Source organism: Rhipicephalus microplus, unplaced genomic scaffold, assembly GCF_043290135.1.
Source record: "Rhipicephalus microplus isolate Deutch F79 unplaced genomic scaffold, USDA_Rmic scaffold_12, whole genome shotgun sequence".
Taxonomy (NCBI): Eukaryota; Metazoa; Arthropoda; class Arachnida; order Ixodida; family Ixodidae; genus Rhipicephalus; species Rhipicephalus microplus.
Genome location: NW_027464585.1, coordinates 22,610,265 through 22,631,907, shown reverse-complemented (window position 1 = coordinate 22,631,907; position 21,643 = coordinate 22,610,265). Strand labels below are relative to the sequence as shown.

Below are 21,643 nucleotides of genomic sequence, written 5' to 3'. Positions count from 1 at the left end.
CGCTTTATCTTGTGATTGATGAACACTAGACACTACTGCAGAAGACTTTTCTTCACAAGACGCTGATTGTGAATGCTCTTGTCTTAGTGGAACTGCTGAGCTAAATACTCTGAACGAATGAGATTTCTGCAAACATTCGTTGGCTGGTTTAGTTTCGTGTACGGATTTACTAAATCGTCATGTGTAAATGCGACGATCTTATAAGTTGCTTCATTAGGTTTATCATGTTGATGACAGGTGATGTCAAGTTAGTTTGCAAAGTACGCATGTGGCGCGAAGTATTAAATGCATCTGGGCCATCAATAGTATATTCAATTCTTTTATGCAGCGAAGAGTTAAGCATTAGCGATATTTGCGCAGATGAGAAACCAGGTGGAAGGTTGGGTAAACAACCGTGTAATCTTCTGTGAGCATGTGGCTAACTTCACCTGATGGGAATTGTAAATTCAGGCTCTGTGCTCGAATGCGTTAAAGCTGCTTATGACTGCAATGACCGAGTTCGAATGCACTGAGAGTGCGTGTTTCAATCGAATCTTCATTATAGTCTTGAAACCAAATCATCATTTCTTGTTTTATTCCTTGCCAAGACTCATCGTTGTCGAATATGTGGGTGAGGTAAAATTTAAATGCCTCAGCGGTGACGTAGTTGCTAAAGTTCGTAACCATCTCCCGTTCCGACCATGATGCAGCGGTAGCGTGGAGCTCGAACAGGTCGAACCAGTCGGTAAACTTGGGGATGGGAAGGTCAGTCGATGGTTCTGTCATGATGCCGGTAACTGCACGCGCTTGAGATCCCTCTTCTGTGGTCGATATGCAGTTTAGGCGTATTGCCGTTGATTTCGTGAATGATGTGAGGCTGATGAGTGGTGGCCAGGTCTTCATTCTGTCGACTCGTGTGACGCTATGATGAATGGGCGACGTGGCATGGCTCATAGGCCATGTTTATTCCATAGCACTTCTTCCTTCTCTGCTTCTACAAACCATCCATTCTATCATACGTCACATATATACATTGTGGACATTTATTACGGACATCCACCTTTTTCATACATGTTCTTCATCATTTGTCTTGATCGGTTGTGGGAAGTTAGCTTGCTGGCGGTCTGTGCCTCGGGTGGGTCCCTTCATAGTGCCTTCTGGGCCTAATAAAAGTCGCTGTTATCACGAAATTACAAATGGCGGAGGCTGCTCATCGATCTTCCGTCTTCTCGCCGCAAGCTTGACCTCCTGAAGCTCCGCTCAGGTCACAGTCTTGGCCAGGTGTCCGGTATCATGTCTCAGGACGAGTCAACCGCTACTCCTGCTTATACCTGCTCGGCCCCGGCTATCACGGCGTATCCGCCGTCTCTGCAACATGTCAATCATACATTACCGCGGAGTACAAAAGGTGGTAAAGCACAAACGCATGTATGACGCAGATAATACTGTCTCCTTTGATTTCCCGGTGTTTGTTGATGATCCTCCAGATGAGGCCGAAAGCACTTTCCTCTTTGGTCGTGATATATTGAAGTGCGGCTCCGTTATCGCCGTTAAACTCGATATACATGCTGAGTATTCGGTGTGAGTTCACTCTGCGCACTGAAGACCCGTCACCAGTGAAAAGCAGTATTTCACTTTGAGACGCAGGTTTCTAGTCACGGTGGCCGTCGCCTCGAGGTCTTTTCTTGTAGAGCAGCAGTTCAAATTTCGATGGGTAGCAGGTGAGTCCGGTGGGTCGAAGGAAACGTTCAGTCACATCACTTGCGCGCTGCACGGCTTCCTCAACTTGGCCATCGCTCCCACCGGTGCACCAGATGGTTATATCATCTGCGTAGCTGGTATGATTGATTTTACTAACCTTCGTGAGTTTCTTGGGAAGCCTGATAATCGTGTTGTTAAATAATGACGGTGAAATAACTGAGCCCTAGGCCGTTCCGCGTGAACCGAAGGTGATCTCTTGTGAGAAGTACCCTTAGATCCCGAGCTTGGTAGTTTTCTGGCTAAGAAAAGATCTCACGATGTTGTAGACCCTCTTTTTAAGCCCTAGGCTGGTAATAGACTGGAGAATAAATTCGTGGAAAATGTCGAAAGCCTTCTAATCGCCATCTAATTTATCTAATCCATCTAAAGCCATCTAATCGACGAATGGCTCCGGTATTTCCCGTGCTCTGGTCGGTGACCTAATGCTCTATCAGCTTCATGGCATCCTGTGTCGAGAGGTCAGCTCTAAAACCAATTATATTGTGCGTGTACGTGTCATTGGTCTGGAGCTGCCCCTTGAGTCGGTTCACCAAAGCGTGCTCTCTTTGCGACCTTACCGACACAGGAAGTTGAGAAAATCGGTCTTAGATTATCTATTCCTGGTGCTTTACCGGGTTTCGGGATTAGTACCGTGTACGCCGTCTTCTACTGTGCGGAGACCTCCCCGTGGCGCCCCACCTCATTATTCTTTTCTGTAAAGAAGTCCATGAAGGCATCATCAGGTTTTTCGACCATCTTATTTGTTATGCCATCAGGACCAGGGGAAAGAAAGCCTGTCAGATCTTGGACACAGTAAAGCACTGGTCCAACTTCGGCTCGTCACTCACCCGCATAGTACTGAGACTTTGTGGGGGCAGAGCTATCCGCGACTCGTAGATACTTGTCTAAAAGCTTGTTTACGACCAATTCGTCCGGAGTAGAGATGGCAGCAAGATGAGTGGCTCGCGCGGGGGATCACCTGTCGCTGGACCTGGTGCTGCATTGATCGAGAAGGTGTTGGAGAAGTCCAGAGGTCTTTCCTGATCTGAGCTGACCCTCGACGTCCTCGTAGAGCTCATGCCTTTGTTCTTTACACAGAGTTTTGCAGTGCTCATCGATCGCCATGTCAACCCCTGAAACCTTCTTGCGGAGCCTCCTGTTAAGCTTCTTCCCTGCCGTCTTGTGAGTAGGGCTTGCTTGGCTTGTAGTAGGTGGCCCAACCTGCTTTCCATATTTTCAACGTCACGGTCAGTTACGACATTTTTGGTAGCTGCCGTGGCATCAATCTCTGCTTTCTTTTTACCATCCTTCAAAATCTGTCCCGGCTGTCGGTGCTCGCTTAGCTGAGACTTTGCGGAATACATCCCAGGCGACCACCTTGAATTTTTCTCGTTCCAAAGCGGGCCATGGCGAAGGATACCTCGATGGCTTAGTGGTCACTTCTGAGGTTTAGAGCCGTGTGGAACCACTTGAAATCGATTATACTTTTTTACAAAAGTGATGTCCGGGGCGGTATTCCAGCATGCGGAGTTACCTCTTCTAGTGGAGAAATTTTTGGCAGTGAGAAGCGTCAAGCCGGCTTCTGTCGCAGTCTGACATAGCTGCCGTCCCTTGGGTGTATCATACAACTATCCCCACACGCTGTGTAGGATGTTGAAATCCCCGACGACGACAAGGAGGTAACCACAGGCTATGCTCAGGGTGATTTTGAGGAAAGAGTCTGGTGTTGCCCTGCGATAACTGGGGCTGCAGTATACGTTGTGAATAAAAAGGCTGTTCCTGCGGAGGCTCTTTTTGGGTGAGTTCACTAGATTTTCAGTCATTAGGAACTCGATGCTATTAGCCACTGCACCGAAGTCACGCAGTAGGTTTTTGTACCTTTTGATGACGAGTGTGACAACTCGTCTACCTCCTGAATGTGGTGACGCTACTAGGCAACCATGGAGTTTGATGGGGGTTAGACGCAACTTCCTGAGCAGCGATAGTTTGGGGCTCAACATTGAGGGTTCTTAAAGAGACCCTGAAACATTTAAGAGTAACCATGAAATAATTACTAAAAAAGCGTATTACCCCACACACTGGACGCTGCAAAAAATTTAAGAATCCGTCCAGTACGAGCGGAGTTACAAAAATTTGTCACACGCTGCAATCACATTTTCTCTTTTTTCGTCCTAACGAAAGTGCTCTAAGCTGATCAGGGAGGAATGGAAGAGGCAAAAAAAAAAAAAGCTTCACTCGCGCCTTGTGACCTTGACCTTTTCTTTTCTTCAAGTAAGCGGCTTTTTCTGTGCGATCACGCGTGCACCCGTGGACAAGTGGATGGATGGATGGATGGATGGATGGATATGGCTGTACCCTTTAGATCGGGCGGTGGCTAGCGCCACCAAGCCGTAATACTTAATGAACCCAAAACTATATTTATTTTTTTTCCTTAAAAAGTGAGTTTGAGAATTCGTACTTTGCAGTGAAGAGTTTTATTTTCACTCGTGCCTTGACTTTAGCCACCAATCAGATAACCTCCTTTTAGTTAAGTCTACTTGCTTAAAGTCTATTTTGCCCTCCCGGTCCCTAAACCCCAGTGCTTTGAAAAACTCTGCGCCATCATCCTGAACTATAGGGTGAAGCCCTTTACAGAACATTATCAAGTGTTCGGCAGTTTCTTCTTCCTCTCCACACGCACTGCATACTGTGTCTACCCCTTCGTATTTGGCCCGATATGTCTTGGTTCGCAGCACTCCTGTCCTTGCCTCAAACAGTATAGAACTACCCCGAGTATTATCATAGATCCTTTCCTTGGCAATTTCCTGCTTAAAAGTTCGATAGATCTCTAGTGCGGACTTCTTAATCATGCCCATTTTCCACATGTTAGTCTCCGTTTCCTTCACTTTCTTCTTAACCGCTTCTTAGGTGACGGCCTCTCGTGGCGACCTCTGTAACAACATGCGCGCCATTTTCGAATCAGTCAATGGCTGATAGATGGGCTCACTGGGTTTATTTTCCGTGATTTGTCGAGACAAGAGAAATCTATATTTTGCTGACTTTGATAATTTATACTGCTGTCTAGGCCGCGTGCTGCGCTATAATATTTGGCTCGCGAGTTTTCGGGAGCCTCTACAACCGATCCGCAGTGGTTTCTGGCCATGATCAAAAAGTGTTGAAGGGCCCCTTTAAATATTGCTATAGAAGGAGCTTTTTTGTGAGTAAACCCGCCACAATTCTATTGCCAGGTTCTGAAGTTTTCATACGCACTATTCATGTTTCGGCTGAGAGGAGGGTTGAGCAGCTAAAGCGGACCAGAGAATCGCGCCCTCACTCAATGTCGCTTGTACGTTGCAATGTGCAACGGCCTGAAAAGGTGTCGGACCTGGGTCTCTCCTGGCACCGACGTCTTTTAATTGTTCACTCAGTGCTCCTAGTTTTATCTTGGAGTCACCACAGCTTCCTGAATATTTGCCAAGGCAGCCTGCATGTTGACGAAAGATTTGAGTTCCGACTGTAAGTTTACCGCCTCTTCTTGTGTGTTCTGACCATTCGGTGCTCGGTTCTGCTAGACCTTTGACATGCCTCAGACGTATCCATGGCGATGGGAGCCGAGGCGGGCTGCGCCGAAGGGAGCAAAGACTCGAGCTTTCTAATGTCCGCCATTTCCGCAGCTAGCCTGCTCATTTCTTGCTTAGGCAGCACGTTTTCTTTCCTCAGCTGCTCGTTAGCTCGTCGCATATCGTCGAGCTCTTTTGCGTAGGGATAACCACGATTTGGTTCGTAACCTCTAGGAGACTTACGTCCTCTTCAGGTTTTGTCGGCCGAGGAGAGTGTCGGCTTCCTGCTTCTAGAGGTGGTGGGCATGCGGGAGCGGGACCTGTTCAGCCCCGAAAAAACGTGCCCCGGCCTTGAGGTGGGGCAAGGTTGAGAAGTGGAGCTTCCCGGGGCTGTTCTATTGACCTGTAGCGCGAGTCGGAACCGTAGCGCCTAGATCCGGAGCAGCCTCCAGAGCGGCCCTGGGGTGGGGGTGTCTTCTGCGCTGTGCATTCCTGCTGGGCGACGAAGACTGGAACTCGTCCGCAGTGTCGGTGTGACGGTGCGGGGACGGTGACGTGGCACGAGCCATTTTGGCACACTAACTTCAGCGACAATGCACAATGTACGGGATCTTGAACATTTGGGAACAGTCTTTGCTAACCGTGAGATGCTGGCCACCCCAGCGTTTGCACTCGGGAGTACACACGTGCTGTTTATCAAGGCTTGCGGCACCATCGCCTTGGCAAATCGCGTCACCGTGGCTGGGGCACGCGTCAGCGCGATGGCCGAGACGGCCTCACGCATAACATAGACCAATTTACTTGCGTTGCAGTGAGCGCTGTATCAGCATTGGTCCATACCTGACAAAGTTTGGCACGCGATACCCGTCGAAAGCGAGGATGACCGTGCTGGTTCGGGCTATTCTTTCTGCTGCTGAAGCGAGTGAATTATTGGTGCTGAAAATCTTGGCATCAATGACATCAGGGCTGTCTTGGAGGGGGACGTTACAAATCACTCCTTTACACGTGGACTGTGGGGCAGTCTCATACGCACTTAGCTCTTGCACCTTGCCCGAAATAGAAGTTTGCGTCATTCGAACGTACCGGGCCTGAAATTCCGCGTTCGGGAGTTCTGACCACCATAATATTTTGGCGCAGATGCAGGCATAAAGTGTCCTGGCACAAATCTTCCTGGCTTACGCCAGCGGCAACGAATGTTGCGTCTGCCATCGTAGCTGCGCTAATTTTCAAAATATTGAGTCCACCTGTTGGCCGGATCACAATCTTGATGCTATCTCGAAGAATTGAGGGCATCTTTCCCGCCAGTAGTACTTTGGACTTCAGCGCAGCACCACACGAGAGGCCACGGCGTTGGCCCAGCTGCAACGATGGCGCGTTAAAGTCAGGAGTGGGTGGTTTGGCGCCAGCAATGTGATGTGCTTCGCTCATGACACTGCATTGCTGAGTAACTGAGGGGATGAATTGCAACTCATGATTACGGAGTTAGTCAAGGGGAGTAGAAAGGCGGATCTTAAAATTAATCTCCAGAAAACGAAAGTAATGTACAACAACCACGGAATAGAGCAACGCTCCGAGATAGGTAATAGTGGACTTCAAGTTGTAAAATACTATGTCTACTTAGGGCAGGTAATAACTGCGGAGTTGTTCCTCGAGATTGAAGTAACTAGAAGAATAATAATGGTGTGGAACACATTTGGCAAGCACTCTCAAATAAAGATTGCCACTATCCCTCAAGAGAAAGGTATATAACAGCTGCATCTTGCCGGTACTTAGCTATGGAACAGGAACCTGGAGACTTACAAAGAGGGTTCAGCTTAAATTGAGGATGATGCAGCGAGAAATGAAAAGAAAAAAATGGTAGGTGTAACTTTAAAAGACAAGAAGAGAACAGAGTGGAACAGAGCACCGGGACTTCAAAAAACCAAACGCCAGCAAGAATAAGTCCAACGAAAGCACGGTATCCCGAGCCACCTGCTGTGGTTAGGAGGGCACCGCATCGCAGGAAAAAAAAATGTTCCTAACTTCACAAAAACACCACAAACTTTGGTCAATTATGGTATCCATAGGATCGTGGTGACTTTTCGGAACCGATGCGTGCAACAGTTTAGGAGCACTCGATGAAAAAAACTCCAGAAATACAGATTCAGTTGTGCGTCCACAGCAGCAGCAGGGACGCGCGCACCAGCAGCTCTGGCTATATAGGAAAGGGCAGTTGATGAATCCTAACGGACGCTCGACGTAGCCCTACAAAGAAATACATGTGCATTTAAAAAAAGGCCGCCCACGCTCGGCGCCTAGCTCGGCTTGTCACAGGGAGGAGGAGGGGGGGGGGGGGCTACATGTTTGAGAATCGTGTGTCTTCGGCTTTCACTGGAACGATTGCGTTGCTATGCCCACAAAAGCCCTTTGGCTCGCAGCACAGGCCCCGTTTGTGACAAGAGCGCGCTTTTCATACACAGTGATATATAACTGAGACACTCATTAGTTTACACTCAGCTGTACTTCCGTTTACGTTGCGTGCGTCATTTTCATTCAAACAGCGCGGTAAGTGTCGAGCGGTAAACGTTGTTAGTTCACTCTCGTATCGTGTATGTTGTTTTCGTGCGTCATTTGTGCGCGAAGAGTGTGGCACATCGTTGGATCTACTTGCCGTTTTCAGCGTTACATTTGAAGTTGTTTCTATCGCATTCATTGCTTCACCCTTGCGGCGATACTTTGACTGTTTCATGACTAAGCACCCAGTCTTTATTTACTTCTCTTAGCCAAAGTTTTCATTCCTGCACTAAATTGTAAAATTGTACCTTTATGTTGTACGTTACATAAAATAAACCTATCAAGCATTTACATTTTGCAGAAACCTCACCTGTTGCTTCTCAAAAAAAGCACCAAAACGTGGCAATCATGAAAATAATGTATGCACTTGCCCACTCAAGCACGTGAAACTGCTCTTCGATTGATACACGGCTGCGTCCGTTCATGGTACTCGGCTTCGCTTTACACATGCGCATTAAAACACATTACTGATGCGCCTTCCATGGAGCACGAAGCCCTCTACAATCAATGGTGTGACGAACAAAGGCAGCCGTGCACGAACTGAAGAACTCTTAGAAACGCTGGAGCGTTCTAGTGCCTTTGTATGCCTTGACAAAACTCTTCATTCTCCCACACAAAATTGAGCAACAGCCTTGTAAATGGCATGTATGCCTTACCTCAGTGGAGCAGCCTGCAGCGGCTTTCCTCGACGGACTTCCTCTTCGTCTCGGTGTCCCTCAAAGCATGCCCAGTTGTGTCCCAGGATATCGTGCGCCCATCCTGCCTTGGTGCTGCCGCAGAAGCTCTCGCTTTCGCTGTAATTGGAGAAGGCGAAGTACCTGCGAGTGCACAGCGCATAGAGGAGTCAACTCGGTGAGATGTCGATGGTTACCCGTGCACAAATTTCTAACTTCAACCTCGATGTTTCTTTGGTTTCAGTTAATATATTTGGTTTAAGTTAAGTATTAAGTGACAAAGTCTTATAAAGGGCTTGGATTGTCAATTGGATTATGGAACTTATAACTAAAATACCAGAAAATACAGGATAAGCTTGCACCAAGTTGCGCCAGGCTTCAAACTACGATACTGGATGATTCTGAAGTTTATCAAACAGCTTCACGCGTGATAAATGATACCTAGGACAGACATATCACAGTCTCAACACGCACTTGAGACATCAACGTATATCTCTGAGGGTCTGCCTTCGTCCTGTTTGTCCCTGCGTGGCCGTGAGTGTCGGTGTACCCCCTTCTTGACTGATGTCAAAGTGGTCACTTGTCATAGGAAGCAGACGATGCAAAAGGTCATTGAACCTTTTAAAATTTTAAAAGTTGGTGATAACTGCATGGCTAAGCCATCTCTTGCATTGTACAAGGCAGAAGAGATAAGGTACTGAGATGCGCACATCTCAGTCTTTTCGTTTTGTTCGCGGTGAACACGAAATGTTGCTGCTTCGATTTCCTTGTTTTTTTCAACAAAAGATCCATAGTTAGCGTGCGCTTGTCCTGTAATATCGTTCGCCTTGTCCCATGTTTCTTTCGCGCTCTTTTTTTATCATGATGAACCAACTTGCCCAACAGTCTATTCCTCTGAAGTCTAGTGTGCAGTTTTCTAAGATGTGGCTAAGCTTGAGCTACGGGCTGACTAGATTTTTTACCCTTTTTCTAGGTTGAGTTTCTGTGCAGAGATTTGGTTTAAACTAGCGACAGTCAGACGCGACAAAGATTTCCGAACACCAGAGCCGAGCGTTCTCCCAGATCGGCGGGCACGTAGTCTGCGTATGACTTCCATTGTTTCGGGGCCTCCTCGCAGCCGCTGTCGGCTTTCCCGCTCCCGAGTAGGTTGTCGTACTTCACCGCGTTGATGTAGCGCTTATGCTGACCACAAGTCACCGGTTTGATCCCGGCCATGGTGATTGCATTTTTTACGGTTGCGAAATGGTAGAGGCCCGTGTATTGTGCGATGTCCATGCACGTTACGAAACAACAGATGGTCGAAATTTTTGGAGCCCTTCATGAAGCAGTCTCTCATATTCATATCTTGGTTTAAGAACGCCAGACCCCAGCTAACATAATACTAGTATTCTCTCGTTGTATATACTTGGGTCTTCGGCTTGCAGCCACTGCTTCGAAGCTATTTATCAGGATAAACTTCGCTATTTGCATTCTTAGTGGGCCAATTGTACGTTCTGGAATGGGACCGCTTTCGGTGGCGCATATCCGCTAACGATGATGCTACTTTTCTGGTGACATTTTGATTTTACTTTGCTGATGATACTTTTCTGGCTGGATATTACAGTTGTGATGATAAAAAATATCAAAGCTTGATCATCCAGATATGCCCGACTAGAAAGCTATACGTACAGTGGAGAACCGATTCTCTACTGTCTCATTACTTTGAGGTTATGTTGTCCTTGTTAGCTTATGTTTATATTTTTATTCTATGGGACGCAAGCATGGCTGGAAATCAGCACTAAAAAGAGACACGCGCCCTTGAAGAAAAAACAACAGACTGTTTTTGTGATTGTGCAGCCACTACGGCTCAGCCACGCACCCTCACACCCTTCGAAAGACTTCTCTATCTCGCACGCAAGGCGATAAAGTTTCACCGAAAAGATCGCAAAGGGTGTCTGGCTGCTGCTGTGTGACCGTGAGCCCAACACATGTTCATTTTGTGTGATTATATGGTATTCCGTGGAAAGCGGTTTAAAGGCTTGGGTTGTCTGCTGTCATCACGGTGTATTATGCAGTAACGGTTAATCATGAATGCACCACAATAAGCTAATTTCACCACCAGTGCATTAAAAACAAAATAAGCAACAGTTAGACCGACAAATTGCCGACGACGTTAGTAGAGCTGAAACAACGTTCTTGTCGTTGAGAACTGAAACTAGACATGTGAAGAAATCAGCAGATTACAAGCACCTCGATAATCGACGATGTAAAGTGACCATGTTGTAATTTTGTATAGAACGAAACGACATCAAATGGCATTAAATACTATCTCGTATATGAGCGGGGTTCATTGGAACACAACGCAGCGGTAGCCTCAGCGGCTTTGAGTTCGAACCGAGGTTGTTGCGATTGCAAGGCGTGTCCTCTTCCTTTTACCTATATGAGTGCCAGACCCCCTGCAGGCAGGTGCACATACTCGGACTACGATTGTAACTTCTCTACATGCGAAGATGAAGCCCATCAGGAGTGTCAGACAGTCTCTCTAGGAATGAACGACTTTAAGCGGGAAATATCTGTAAGTTCTGTCTTTGAAATACCTCGGCCAATAGAGTGGAGGTGAGCAACGTGGTAAGTAACTTGGCTTATGCGGTACATATTGACATATGGTCTATTCGCCAGTTTTTTAATTGATTTCGCAAAAGCGTTTACCAAGGTTCCAAACATCTGCTTAATAATGCATTTATCGAATCTGAACATCTACAGCCAAATCATTAGATGGATAACAAGCTTGTGACCAACCGCAGCCTTATGAGAATGAACACACATCTTCACACGCAAAGTCTGGTGTTTCCGAGGGATCGGTCCTGGGATCAAATTTGTGGCTTATTTACATCAACGACATTGGACATGGTTTATCATATACAACCAGATTATGTGCAGACGACTGCATTATTTACAGAAAAACTGACAGCACCCAAGCTAACGAATCATTACAGTGAGACATTAATAAACTCGCACTTTAGTGTCATGATTGAAAAATGCAAATTAACACTTCCAAAACTAAGGCCATGACATTTATAAAAAAACACAAAACAGAACTGAGCCAAAATTAAATTCAAGGTATCCCCACTGAAAAAGTATTTATGTTTAAATATCTCGCAATTCACTTACATCCGACCTATCTTGGAATGAGCACATAGATATCATAACTGGTAAGACGTCAGATACACTTGTCTGTTCAAAGATAGAATATGCATCCATCATCTGGAATCCACACAAATCATATCTCATCGATCAACTAAAATGAATACAAAACAAAGCGGCAAGATTTATCTCCAAGCAGTATTGTAGAACTACAGCATTACAGATATTAAACACTCTCTTTCATTACCTCGCTTGAAAAACGGAGGTTGTCTGTCGCAGCTATTGTCAAATTTTTATACATTTAATCATACTAAAACCCGCTTTCGTGAACCCCACATAAACACATCTCATATTCTTTGCAGACGTATTGATCACAAATTCGAAATACAGGCTTGCTTTACCCGCAAATATATGTAGCAACAACCACCATTACTTCGAGCCTTACATAACTGGAACACACTGCAGGGGAACACCAATTTAATCATTGATCGTGCCGCTTTAGTAAACCAGTTGAATATTTGCTTGCACCAATGACTTACCATATTAGGCGTGTTTCTATGTGCACGTATGTAATAATTTTTATTCCTATTGTAAATGTGCTTCCTTTTTTTGCAAGGCAATTTTATTTACATTTTTGTATTGTTTCGCACTGTAGCGGTGTGCTTTATATTTAGTTTTTATTCATGTCACCAAATTATCTTTCCCCTTTTGCATTTTTGTATATAAAACTGCTCCGTTTACCGTTTTCTTTTTGTAATAGCAATGTTATGATTTGCAAACTTATTGTATAACTAAAACTTCTATGTAATGATCGAATGGGCCATTAGTATATATATCAATTTAAACAATTTTCAGATACCACGTACAGTGGAAATTGGTGATATGCGAAGCATGAACGAGGAAGGTTGATATGTCACTTTAAAATCAACCCAACGATGTGAGGCGGATGTAATTAACGCTGTACATGACTCCCATGTCTTGATTATCATGTTCGCGCTTCGAATTTGTGTTATTCCATTGATGTCACGTAATACCGAATTCGGTAAATGAGAGGCTAGCGAAATGGCCGCGAGCGCACTGTGAGTGTAGCATTGTCGTGTGTACGGTTCTTTATATTTAGTACTGCCACTGAAGAATAGTTTCCGTGGCATAATAAACGGCGGAAAAACACAAATCTGAAGCCTTTGTTATTAAGCTACGGAAATGCTGAAAGACGTTACAAACGAGACGAAAAACAATTGGCAGATCCGACGTACAGTGGGAACCGATGATATGCGAAGCACGAATAAGGAAAGTTGATATGCCACTTAAAATTCAGCACAACTTTATGAGGCGGAGGTAAATTATACCGTACATAACTTCCATGTCATGATTGTCATGTTTAGACCAGTCATTTACGTTCTTCGTCCATTCAAGTCACGAAATATCAAATTTGGTGTATGTGGAGATAGTGAAACGACCGTGAGCACGATATGAGCGTATCATGCTTTACATGACATTATAACACGGCTATCAAGTATAGACGTGTCATTTACCTTCGTCGTCTATTCACGTCACGTGATATCGAATTTGGTATATGTGGAGCTAGTGAAATGGCCGCGAGCGCATCAAGTGCGTGGTATAATGTCATATTCCTACATGGTGCGCGTCACGATTATCATGCTTGCACCACTCATATATATTCGTCATCCATTGACGTCACGTAAAACCCAATTCGGTATATGTGAACCTAGCGAAACCGCCACGAGTTCATCATGGCGGGCCCATTACACTTCGACCTAAGGTTGACGAGTGCGCACGCTGGGCGCAGCGACGCTGCGCTAGCAAAACGGACGGCAGGCGTGACCGATGCGACCAGCGTCCGGCGGCGCGGCCCGGAGGCAACTGGCCCGGAATGCAACATGCTCCATTTCGCGCCCACGACGTTACCCAACTTGGAGCGGGCAGTAATACGGAAAGACGGGCTAGTTGGTACTGTTGCATAATTGAAGTTTTTGCGCACACACACAAGGACACAGAAGAAGGGAACACAAGGACCAGCGCAGACTAACAACTGATTTTTATTCAGTAAGAAAACAGAATATATACGCTTACTTGCACCCCATGATCACCGCGCATGAGCAAAAACGGCATCGTACAATCTTAAAAACCAAATATCACATGTTGTTCAGCAATTCAATTTCTTTTTCACTAAGCGATATCGACGGATGGCTGACGCACATATCTTTAAGTCTAGAGATGTGCCACGCTTCTACTATTTCTCTTGTTGTCTGATTTGGGTGTACATACACCACCTCAGTTTGATCAAACAACGGCTTACATGCACTAAAAGAACAACGCGCACAGTGCAGTGCTAAATGTGTTTCCGGCCTCCCTTTCAAGTTGGTCATGTGCTCCTTCAATCTCACATTTAAGCATCGGCCAGTCTGACCGACATAAAAGTTCCCACAACTGAAAGGGGTCTTATAAACTACCTTTCTTTTGCACTCAACCACCTGATGACCTGCACGCTTGGAACAATTGCCTCCGATATCTCTCGTCCTTTCCTCGTACAGATTATTTACAGCCGGACACACGCCCCCTAGTTTGTTCTTTGCCGAGAATACAACTTTGACACCATATTTAGCTGCCACCTTCTTAAGTTTATGGGAGAAACCATGCTCGTAGGGGATTACCGAAATTTTCTTTGTATCTTGGCTTCTTTCCTCTTTCTCCCCGGATTTCATTTTCTTCATTAATCTTTCGCTTGCAGTTAGAAGAAACGAGTTAGGGTATCCTGCCTTTTCCAGCTTTACCTTCTGTTCAAGGAAAGATTCTTTTAACTTGTGCTTACATGTTTTTGTAAGAGCTGAATTGAAACACCCCATTGCTATACCGTTTTTTACTATCCTTGAATGGGAGGAAGCGTACTGCAACAGGGGCTTCTCTGTTCTAGGCGAATACTTCCAACACACATGGTTCTTTTCAAAAACAAGCTTCATATCTAGGAACTGTAAACAGTTTTCGGTGGGTTGTTCAGATGTAAAAACTAGGCCTTTGCCTCTCCGTCTGAAAGTCTCCATTACACTTGTGGTGACAGCATCCCAGTCTGTGTCTACACCCAAAATCAAATAATCATCAACATATCTGAATATTTTTAAGGACTTGCCACCCAATTCAGAATCAACCAGTCTGTCAACTTTGCTCAAAAAAATTGTACTCAGTACAGGGGCTACCTTGGATCCAATACACACTCCATTCTTTTGACGGAACAGTCTATCTTGAAATAGTACAACCGTGCTGTCCAAGTACATGCAAAGTAATTCAAGAAACGTTTCTATTGACATTCCACTGCGATTACGGAAGGCCACTTCATCATTGTCCCGTTCAATGCACTCTTTCACAGAATCTAGCAGAGCATCCTGCTAGATTTCGGTAATCCCCTACGAGCATGGTTTCTCCCATAAACTTAAGAAGGTGGCAGCTAAATATGGTGTCAAAGTTGTATTCTCGGCAAAGAACAAACTAGGGGGCGTGTGTCCGGCTGTAAATAATCTGTACGAGGAAAGGACGAGAGATATCGGAGGCAATTGTTCCAAGCGTGCAGGTCATCAGGTGGTTGAGTGCAAAAGAAAGGTAGTTTATAAGACCCCTTTCAGTTGTGGGAACTTTTATGTCGGTCAGACTGGCCGATGCTTAAATGTGAGATTGAAGGAGCACATGACCAACTTGAAAGGGAGGCCGGAAACACATTTAGCACTGCACTGTGCGCGTTGTTCTTTTAGTGCATGTAAGCCGTTGTTTGATCAAACTGAGGTGGTGTATGTACACCCAAATCAGACAACAAGAGAAATAGTAGAAGCGTGGCACATCTCTAGACTTAAAGATATGTGCGTCAGCCATCCGTCGATATCGCTTAGTGAAAAAGAAATTGAATTGCTGAACAACATGTGATATTTGGTTTTTAAGATTGTACGATGCCGTTTTTGCTCATGCGCGGTGATCATGGGGTGCAAGTAAGCGTATATATTCTGTTTTCTTACTGAATAAAAATCAGTTGTTAGTCTGCGCTGGTCCTTGTGTTCCCTTCTTCTGTGTCCTTGTGTGTGTGCGCAAAAACTTCAATTTTGGAGCGGGCGTCCGCAACATTAAAAAAGTAGCACCTCCACCAGATGTCATGGGGTCGTGACGTCGACGCAGAAGCAGAGAGTATGTGCGTTGAAGATTAAACTGTTTATTTGAGCGAACCTGTGCCCGGTAAACGGAAAGTCAAATCACTCTAGCAGACCTAAAGTTATAGCGGTGAACGAATCATCGGCCGTCGTTCAACTGACAAGCGGCGAAGCGTGTCGTCATTTATACACTCGCCATCGAACATTCTGGCGTTATCGCTAACGGACGTAGATTCCAGAGTAATCCGAAATGCTCACGACGTGGGCGTGATCTCAACAAATGATCTAGCATCGCCCTGAAGCTTTTTGAACACTGTAGGTGCGGTTTGCGCTGAGAATCACATATAGCGTAACAATGTGATAAAGAAATTGGCAGATCCCACGTACAGTGGGAATCGATGATATGCGGAGTACGAATAAGAAAGGTTGATATGTCACTTCAGAATCAGCACAGCATTACGAGTTACAGGTAAATGATACCGTACATGACTTCCGTGTCATGATTGTTATGTTATGATGTGTCATTTACCTTCGTCACCTATTCACGTCACGTGATACCAAATTTAGTACACGTGAAGCTAGCGAAATGGCCGTGAGCATGCTATGAGCGCTGTATGTTGTCATTTTCTTACATGGCACGCGTGTCAGGATTATCATGTTTGCACCAGTCATATACTTTCATCATCTGTCGACGTCACGTAACAGCAAATTTGGCGTATGTGGAGCTAGCAAAATGTCCCCGAGCGCATTATGAAGAGCCCAAAACAGTCCAGTGTAGCGTTGACGCGCGTGCACATTGGGCACAGCAACGCTACGTTAGCAATGAAGAAGAACTGCTGTTTGGGCTAGTTGGTTGGAATTCATGGTAATTCATGGTAATAATACGTTAGCAAAACGCGAGCACTCTATAGTAGGATTGCAGGTGCGACCGGCGCGACCAGAGTCTGGCAGCGCGGCCCTACGGCAACCAGCGCTAAATGCTACATGCTGCATTTTGCGCCGATGCGTTCCCCAGTCAACAGTGCGTCTCCCTCTTTTTCTAAAGGAGAGATGCCAGACGTGCTGAAACGTGCATGCGTCAAAGCAACGCAGCGCTACGCGCGTCTACTAGCATTTGGCAGGACCATCGTCTCACGTGGCAACGCTGGTGTGACGAGACGAAATGAACGCCGGTGAGCACCCGCACTGCGTCACGTCAAAATGTGATGGCGCCTTGACTGTGGCATGTAGTCATGTTGTTACATGACACGAATCTTAGGATTATTATGTTTGTACCAGTCACATACCTTCATCATCCGTTGGCGTGACTTAATACCAAATTTGGCATATGTGAAGCTAGCGAAACGGCCACGAGCTCATCATGCGTAGCATGTAGGCACGTTGTTAGATGACACGCATCTAATCTTTATCATGTTTGCACCAGTATCGTACCTTCATCCTTCATTCACGTCCCGTAATACCAAATTTGGTATAGGTGAAGCGAGCGAAACGGCCACCAGTGCACCATGAGTGTGTCATGTAGTCATGCTGTTACATGACGTGCATCTCATGATTATCATGTTTCCACCACATACCTTGGTCATCCATTCACGTACTGTAATACCAAATTTGGTATATTTGACGCCAGTGAAACAGCCGCGAGCGCATCATGAGCGTAGCATGTAATCATGTTGTTACATGACACGCATGTCATGATTTTCATGGTATGACTAGTCAAATATGTTCTTCATACATTCATGGTATACCATAACAAGTTTAGTATCGATACCATTATCGAAACAGCTAGGAGAGCTAAAAGTCGTAGGCGGCTAGATAGATAGATAGATAGATAGATAGATAGATAGATAGATAGATAGATAGATAGATAGATAGATAGATAGATACGCTCGTAGTCGCCGACTTTTGCTAAGAAATGGTTCGCATTTAAAAACTAGAGGAAAGAGCGTGACAGTCTTATGCGAACGAAACCATCTAAGGAGCAGCAAGACGGTGAAATGGGATGCATACCATTCATGACATACATGTCACAATTTTCGTGTTATGACTTGTCAATTAGGCTCTTCGTACAGTCACGTTATGCCATAGCAAGACAGACAGACAGACAGACAGACAGACAGACAGACAGACAGACAGACAGACAGACAGACAGACAGACAGACAGACACAGACACGTTCCATGTCACCGAGGTATGCTGAGAAATGCTTCACATTTAATAGTGCGCTGGCAGCTTTTTACACATCCCTAGTTTTCTGATGAATCCAAAGCCACGCCAAGTCACAGTGTTCATATGTGGCATATCGGCGTCACCGGCTGATTCGTGCCTTCGAGTGTTCTTGCAAAGCAAGAGAGTGCAAATGAGCGAGTCATAGCGCTTCTTCTGCAGGTCACATAGCTTCAGAATTGCAGAAATCATCGTGGTCGAAAAGTGGGTAAATCGGGTCTATTGTATAGTGTGGTGGTCTAGAACAGAGAAGAGACATTACCTGGTAGTCTCATGCTGCTGCGTGGTGCGCTAGCATGAGAATACCATAAAGGTATAAGTAATGAAAGTAAGCCCCGATTTTCATGATCGGATACATGGATAGAATGTTCGTGAAAGTTCCGTTTGCGCGTTCAACAAGACTAATCGTTTAAGAATTATACGGCGTAGTGTGCCGAAAACTTGAAGCACATCGACGCAGCATTTCTTTGACCACGTCTGCCAACAACTTGGGCGCCCATGTCGGAGAATCACAGAGCGCAGCGTGAAGAATCACACGTCACGTGCAGTAGCTGAGACGTCGCGTTGTATAGGTTGAGATGATAGCCCACATGATGAAGCGATTGCCTTAGGATCATCGCGGAAAGCGACCAAGAAGGTCAGTTCCAACGTACTGAAATGTAGTTCTTGGAGTCGGCACAGGATGTAGTGGACAAGGAGGAGTACTTGTAGGAAGCTTTCGATGTTTACGTTCATCGCATCTATTGCTGCGTAGAATGACACATCTTGGGCCAGTAAAGCCTTTCTTGAAGGTGGTAGAGACTTCTCATCGCTCCGGAATGGCTCGATGTTGGATTGTCGTGCATAGCTCTCAAAACGAAGTGGAGACTTTTGGGGACTACCAGAAGATAGCGCAAACCTGTAGTAGAATAGTTCTTCTTGTATAGTAGTCCGTCACGCACTCAAAAACAAAAGGTTGATGAAATTCGCGCGTAAGTAAGAGGTTGCTGGAGAACACTGTTCTTTTGCTGCTCAATCATAATGCACTTTTGTCAAAAAAGTCCTGGCTGAAATGATGAGATATACTCGTCGAAGTTGTCCGCATAAAAATTCATCGTGGGAAGCGGTAGCCGCGAAAGGCAATCTGCATCAGCGTGTCGGCGTCATTTTTTATAACCAATCGTTAAGTCGTACTCTTGTAGGCAAAGTGTGCAACGAGCAAGTCGACCGCATAGGTCGCGCGGATTGACCGCCCAGCACACAGACTGGAGGTATGTCAGGACGGTGAAGAGGCGTTCGTAAAGGTATGACCAGAAGCGCTGTACTGCGAAAACCACTGCAAGGCACCCCTGTTTTGTAGCGCTTTAGTCACGCTCAGACTTGCTTAAGGAGCGACTCGCACATGCCGCGACATGTTCTTTGGTCTCGACGCGCTGAACCAAAAGAGCACCGACACCAACGCCGCTAGCGTACGAGTGCACTTCTTTGAAAGCCATAGTGTTGAAGTGTCAGAGAATCTGGCGAGACGTCAATAGGCACTTCAGTTCACTGAAAGCGGATGCACATTCCGGGGTCCATTTGAACCGCACGTCTTTTTGAAGAAGACACGTCAGTGGGTGCGCGATATTAGCGAATTCAGGAACAAAGCGACGGACGTACGAAAATTGTCTCAGAAAGCTCCGTAGTTCTTTTACTGGGGCGAGGCTGCTTGAAGGCTTCCACTGTTACCGTCTTTGCTTTTTCAGGTCGTATCTCCTATTTGTCCACCAAGTGCCCTAGGACGAGTGTTTGACGTTCTCCAAAATAGCATTTTTTGTTCAATACCAGTTATGTTTGTTAGACATTCTACCACAATGTCGCAACATGTGTTGGGCTCACGAAACGTGCGTTCAAAGATCCCTACATCATCCAAATAGCATACGCAGACTTCTCGTTTTAAAACACAAAGATGTCCATGAAGCAGTCGATGTGGCTGGTGCATCACGCAGCCCAAGTGGCATCATATTAAATTAGAAAAGTTCGTCTGGTGTTACGTATGCCCTTTCTTTTTACCTTCCTTATGCATCGGTATCCGCCGATATTTTGACCTCTAGGGTATTTGATCTCCAGGGTATTTGCCGATATTTTGATCTCTAGGGAGGCGTGATGAGACACGCCACCCTAGAGCATATTTTATGGGAATGCGCACAAACACAGGACGCCAATGCACTCCCCCCAGAACAGCTTGGGGCACGGTGGAGAGCCGCGCTGATCAGCTCGGATCGGGCAGATCAAATATGGGCTATCCAGCGAGCACAAGAGGCGGCTGAGGGACAGGGTCTCTCCACCGCCCCTGGCGCGGCTTAGGCCCACGCCTCAATCCGCTGAATAAATGAAGTTTGTTCACTCACTCAAGAACACTGGGCGCTTTCGAAAAGACACTCGATGCGTCCTTTTCCGCCAGAGACCCCACTCGTGTCCTATAGCGGGGCTGCCCCATGCTCCTTCAGCGCGTCGGCGCCTATAGCTGGCGCTTCTAGCGACAGGCGACTTCCTCATCCACGTTTTGTACATACGTTGTAAATATAAACGCTTTGTTTCCTTCTCACTACCTTTCGCCTCGCCACTGCCTGGATGCTACTGCTGCTGGCCAAGGCGACTGTCAGCGCATTTGTTTTGCTGGCGCTTGTGTGGCACGTGCGATTGAAAACAGACAAAACTCAGCAAGATGTGCGTCACAGTTTTGTGTAGTGACGTGGCCAAGCCACCTTTGCATCGACCTCACTGCCCATTCGACTATGCAGCGCAAATACACGAAAATACACGAACGTGTATCATGCTGCCTGGAGCTAGAAGAAACGCTTACAGCAAAAAACACGCATTCTAAACTTTGTGTCACCACCCTTCAAATTTATGGGAGACTGTATAAGTAACGAAGGAATCGAACCCGATGCCGGTCTTGTTGAGTGCGTTGCCGATGCGTACACGCCGTCGAGTAAACAGGAAGTTCAAAGGTTTTGAAGTATTATGTATTTGGCGAATTCATACCTGATCTTTCAAAGAAAACTGAGGCCCTTAGGTATTTGATAAAAATGACGTCGAGATCTTATGGGAAGTTAGTTCATCATGACAAAGAGTAGAAGGACAATATTAGGGCCTTGACATAGGCTCCTGAGATCGAAGTTTTCGGCCCTTTAAAGCAAACAAAACTCTCAACGGATTCATAAAGCTTTGAAGTGTGTGCTGCACTTCTTCAGCTCCATGACCAAAATTGGCGCAGTAGGTTTTGCTTCAAGGGTGCTCTCAAAGGCTGTAACAAAGTATGCCTAAATTAAAAAGGAAGCGCTGGCCATGACGTGTGCTTGTGAGCGGTTCAGGGAATTTGTTCGGGCGTTATCAGTGACGGCCGAAACAGACCACAGGCCTTTGGTTGCTATTGCACAGAAGACCTGAGTGAAATGCCGCCACAACTGCAGCGGTATTTTTTGGAGACTAATACCTCTCTATATAAAAGGGGGCACGACACCATCCAAACTCCAGTCATGTCGATGACCTTTTTAACGCTAATAGTCTTAATTGGGGCAGCCACGGCTCTTGCCATTGGCGATGACACCGATACTCACCTAAAAAACAGCTTGAAAGAACAGATGGTACTACCGCCTATCGACAACGATCAAAGCGATGCGCTTCTGCTCTCGCCGGCT

At 45.9% G+C, this 21,643-nt stretch overlaps 1 protein-coding gene across 1 annotated transcript in view; it reads right to left on the bottom strand.

Annotated features, from left to right (window-relative positions):
* LOC119166691 (dipeptidyl peptidase 1) overlaps positions 1-21,643 on the bottom strand; it is a 245,086-nt gene that overhangs the window by 162,477 nt on the left and 60,966 nt on the right. The window contains exon 3 of the mRNA XM_037418012.2: positions 8,468-8,629. Within this exon, the coding sequence (XP_037273909.2) occupies positions 8,468-8,629 (162 nt within the window). The remainder of the gene's footprint in view (positions 1-8,467; positions 8,630-21,643) is intronic.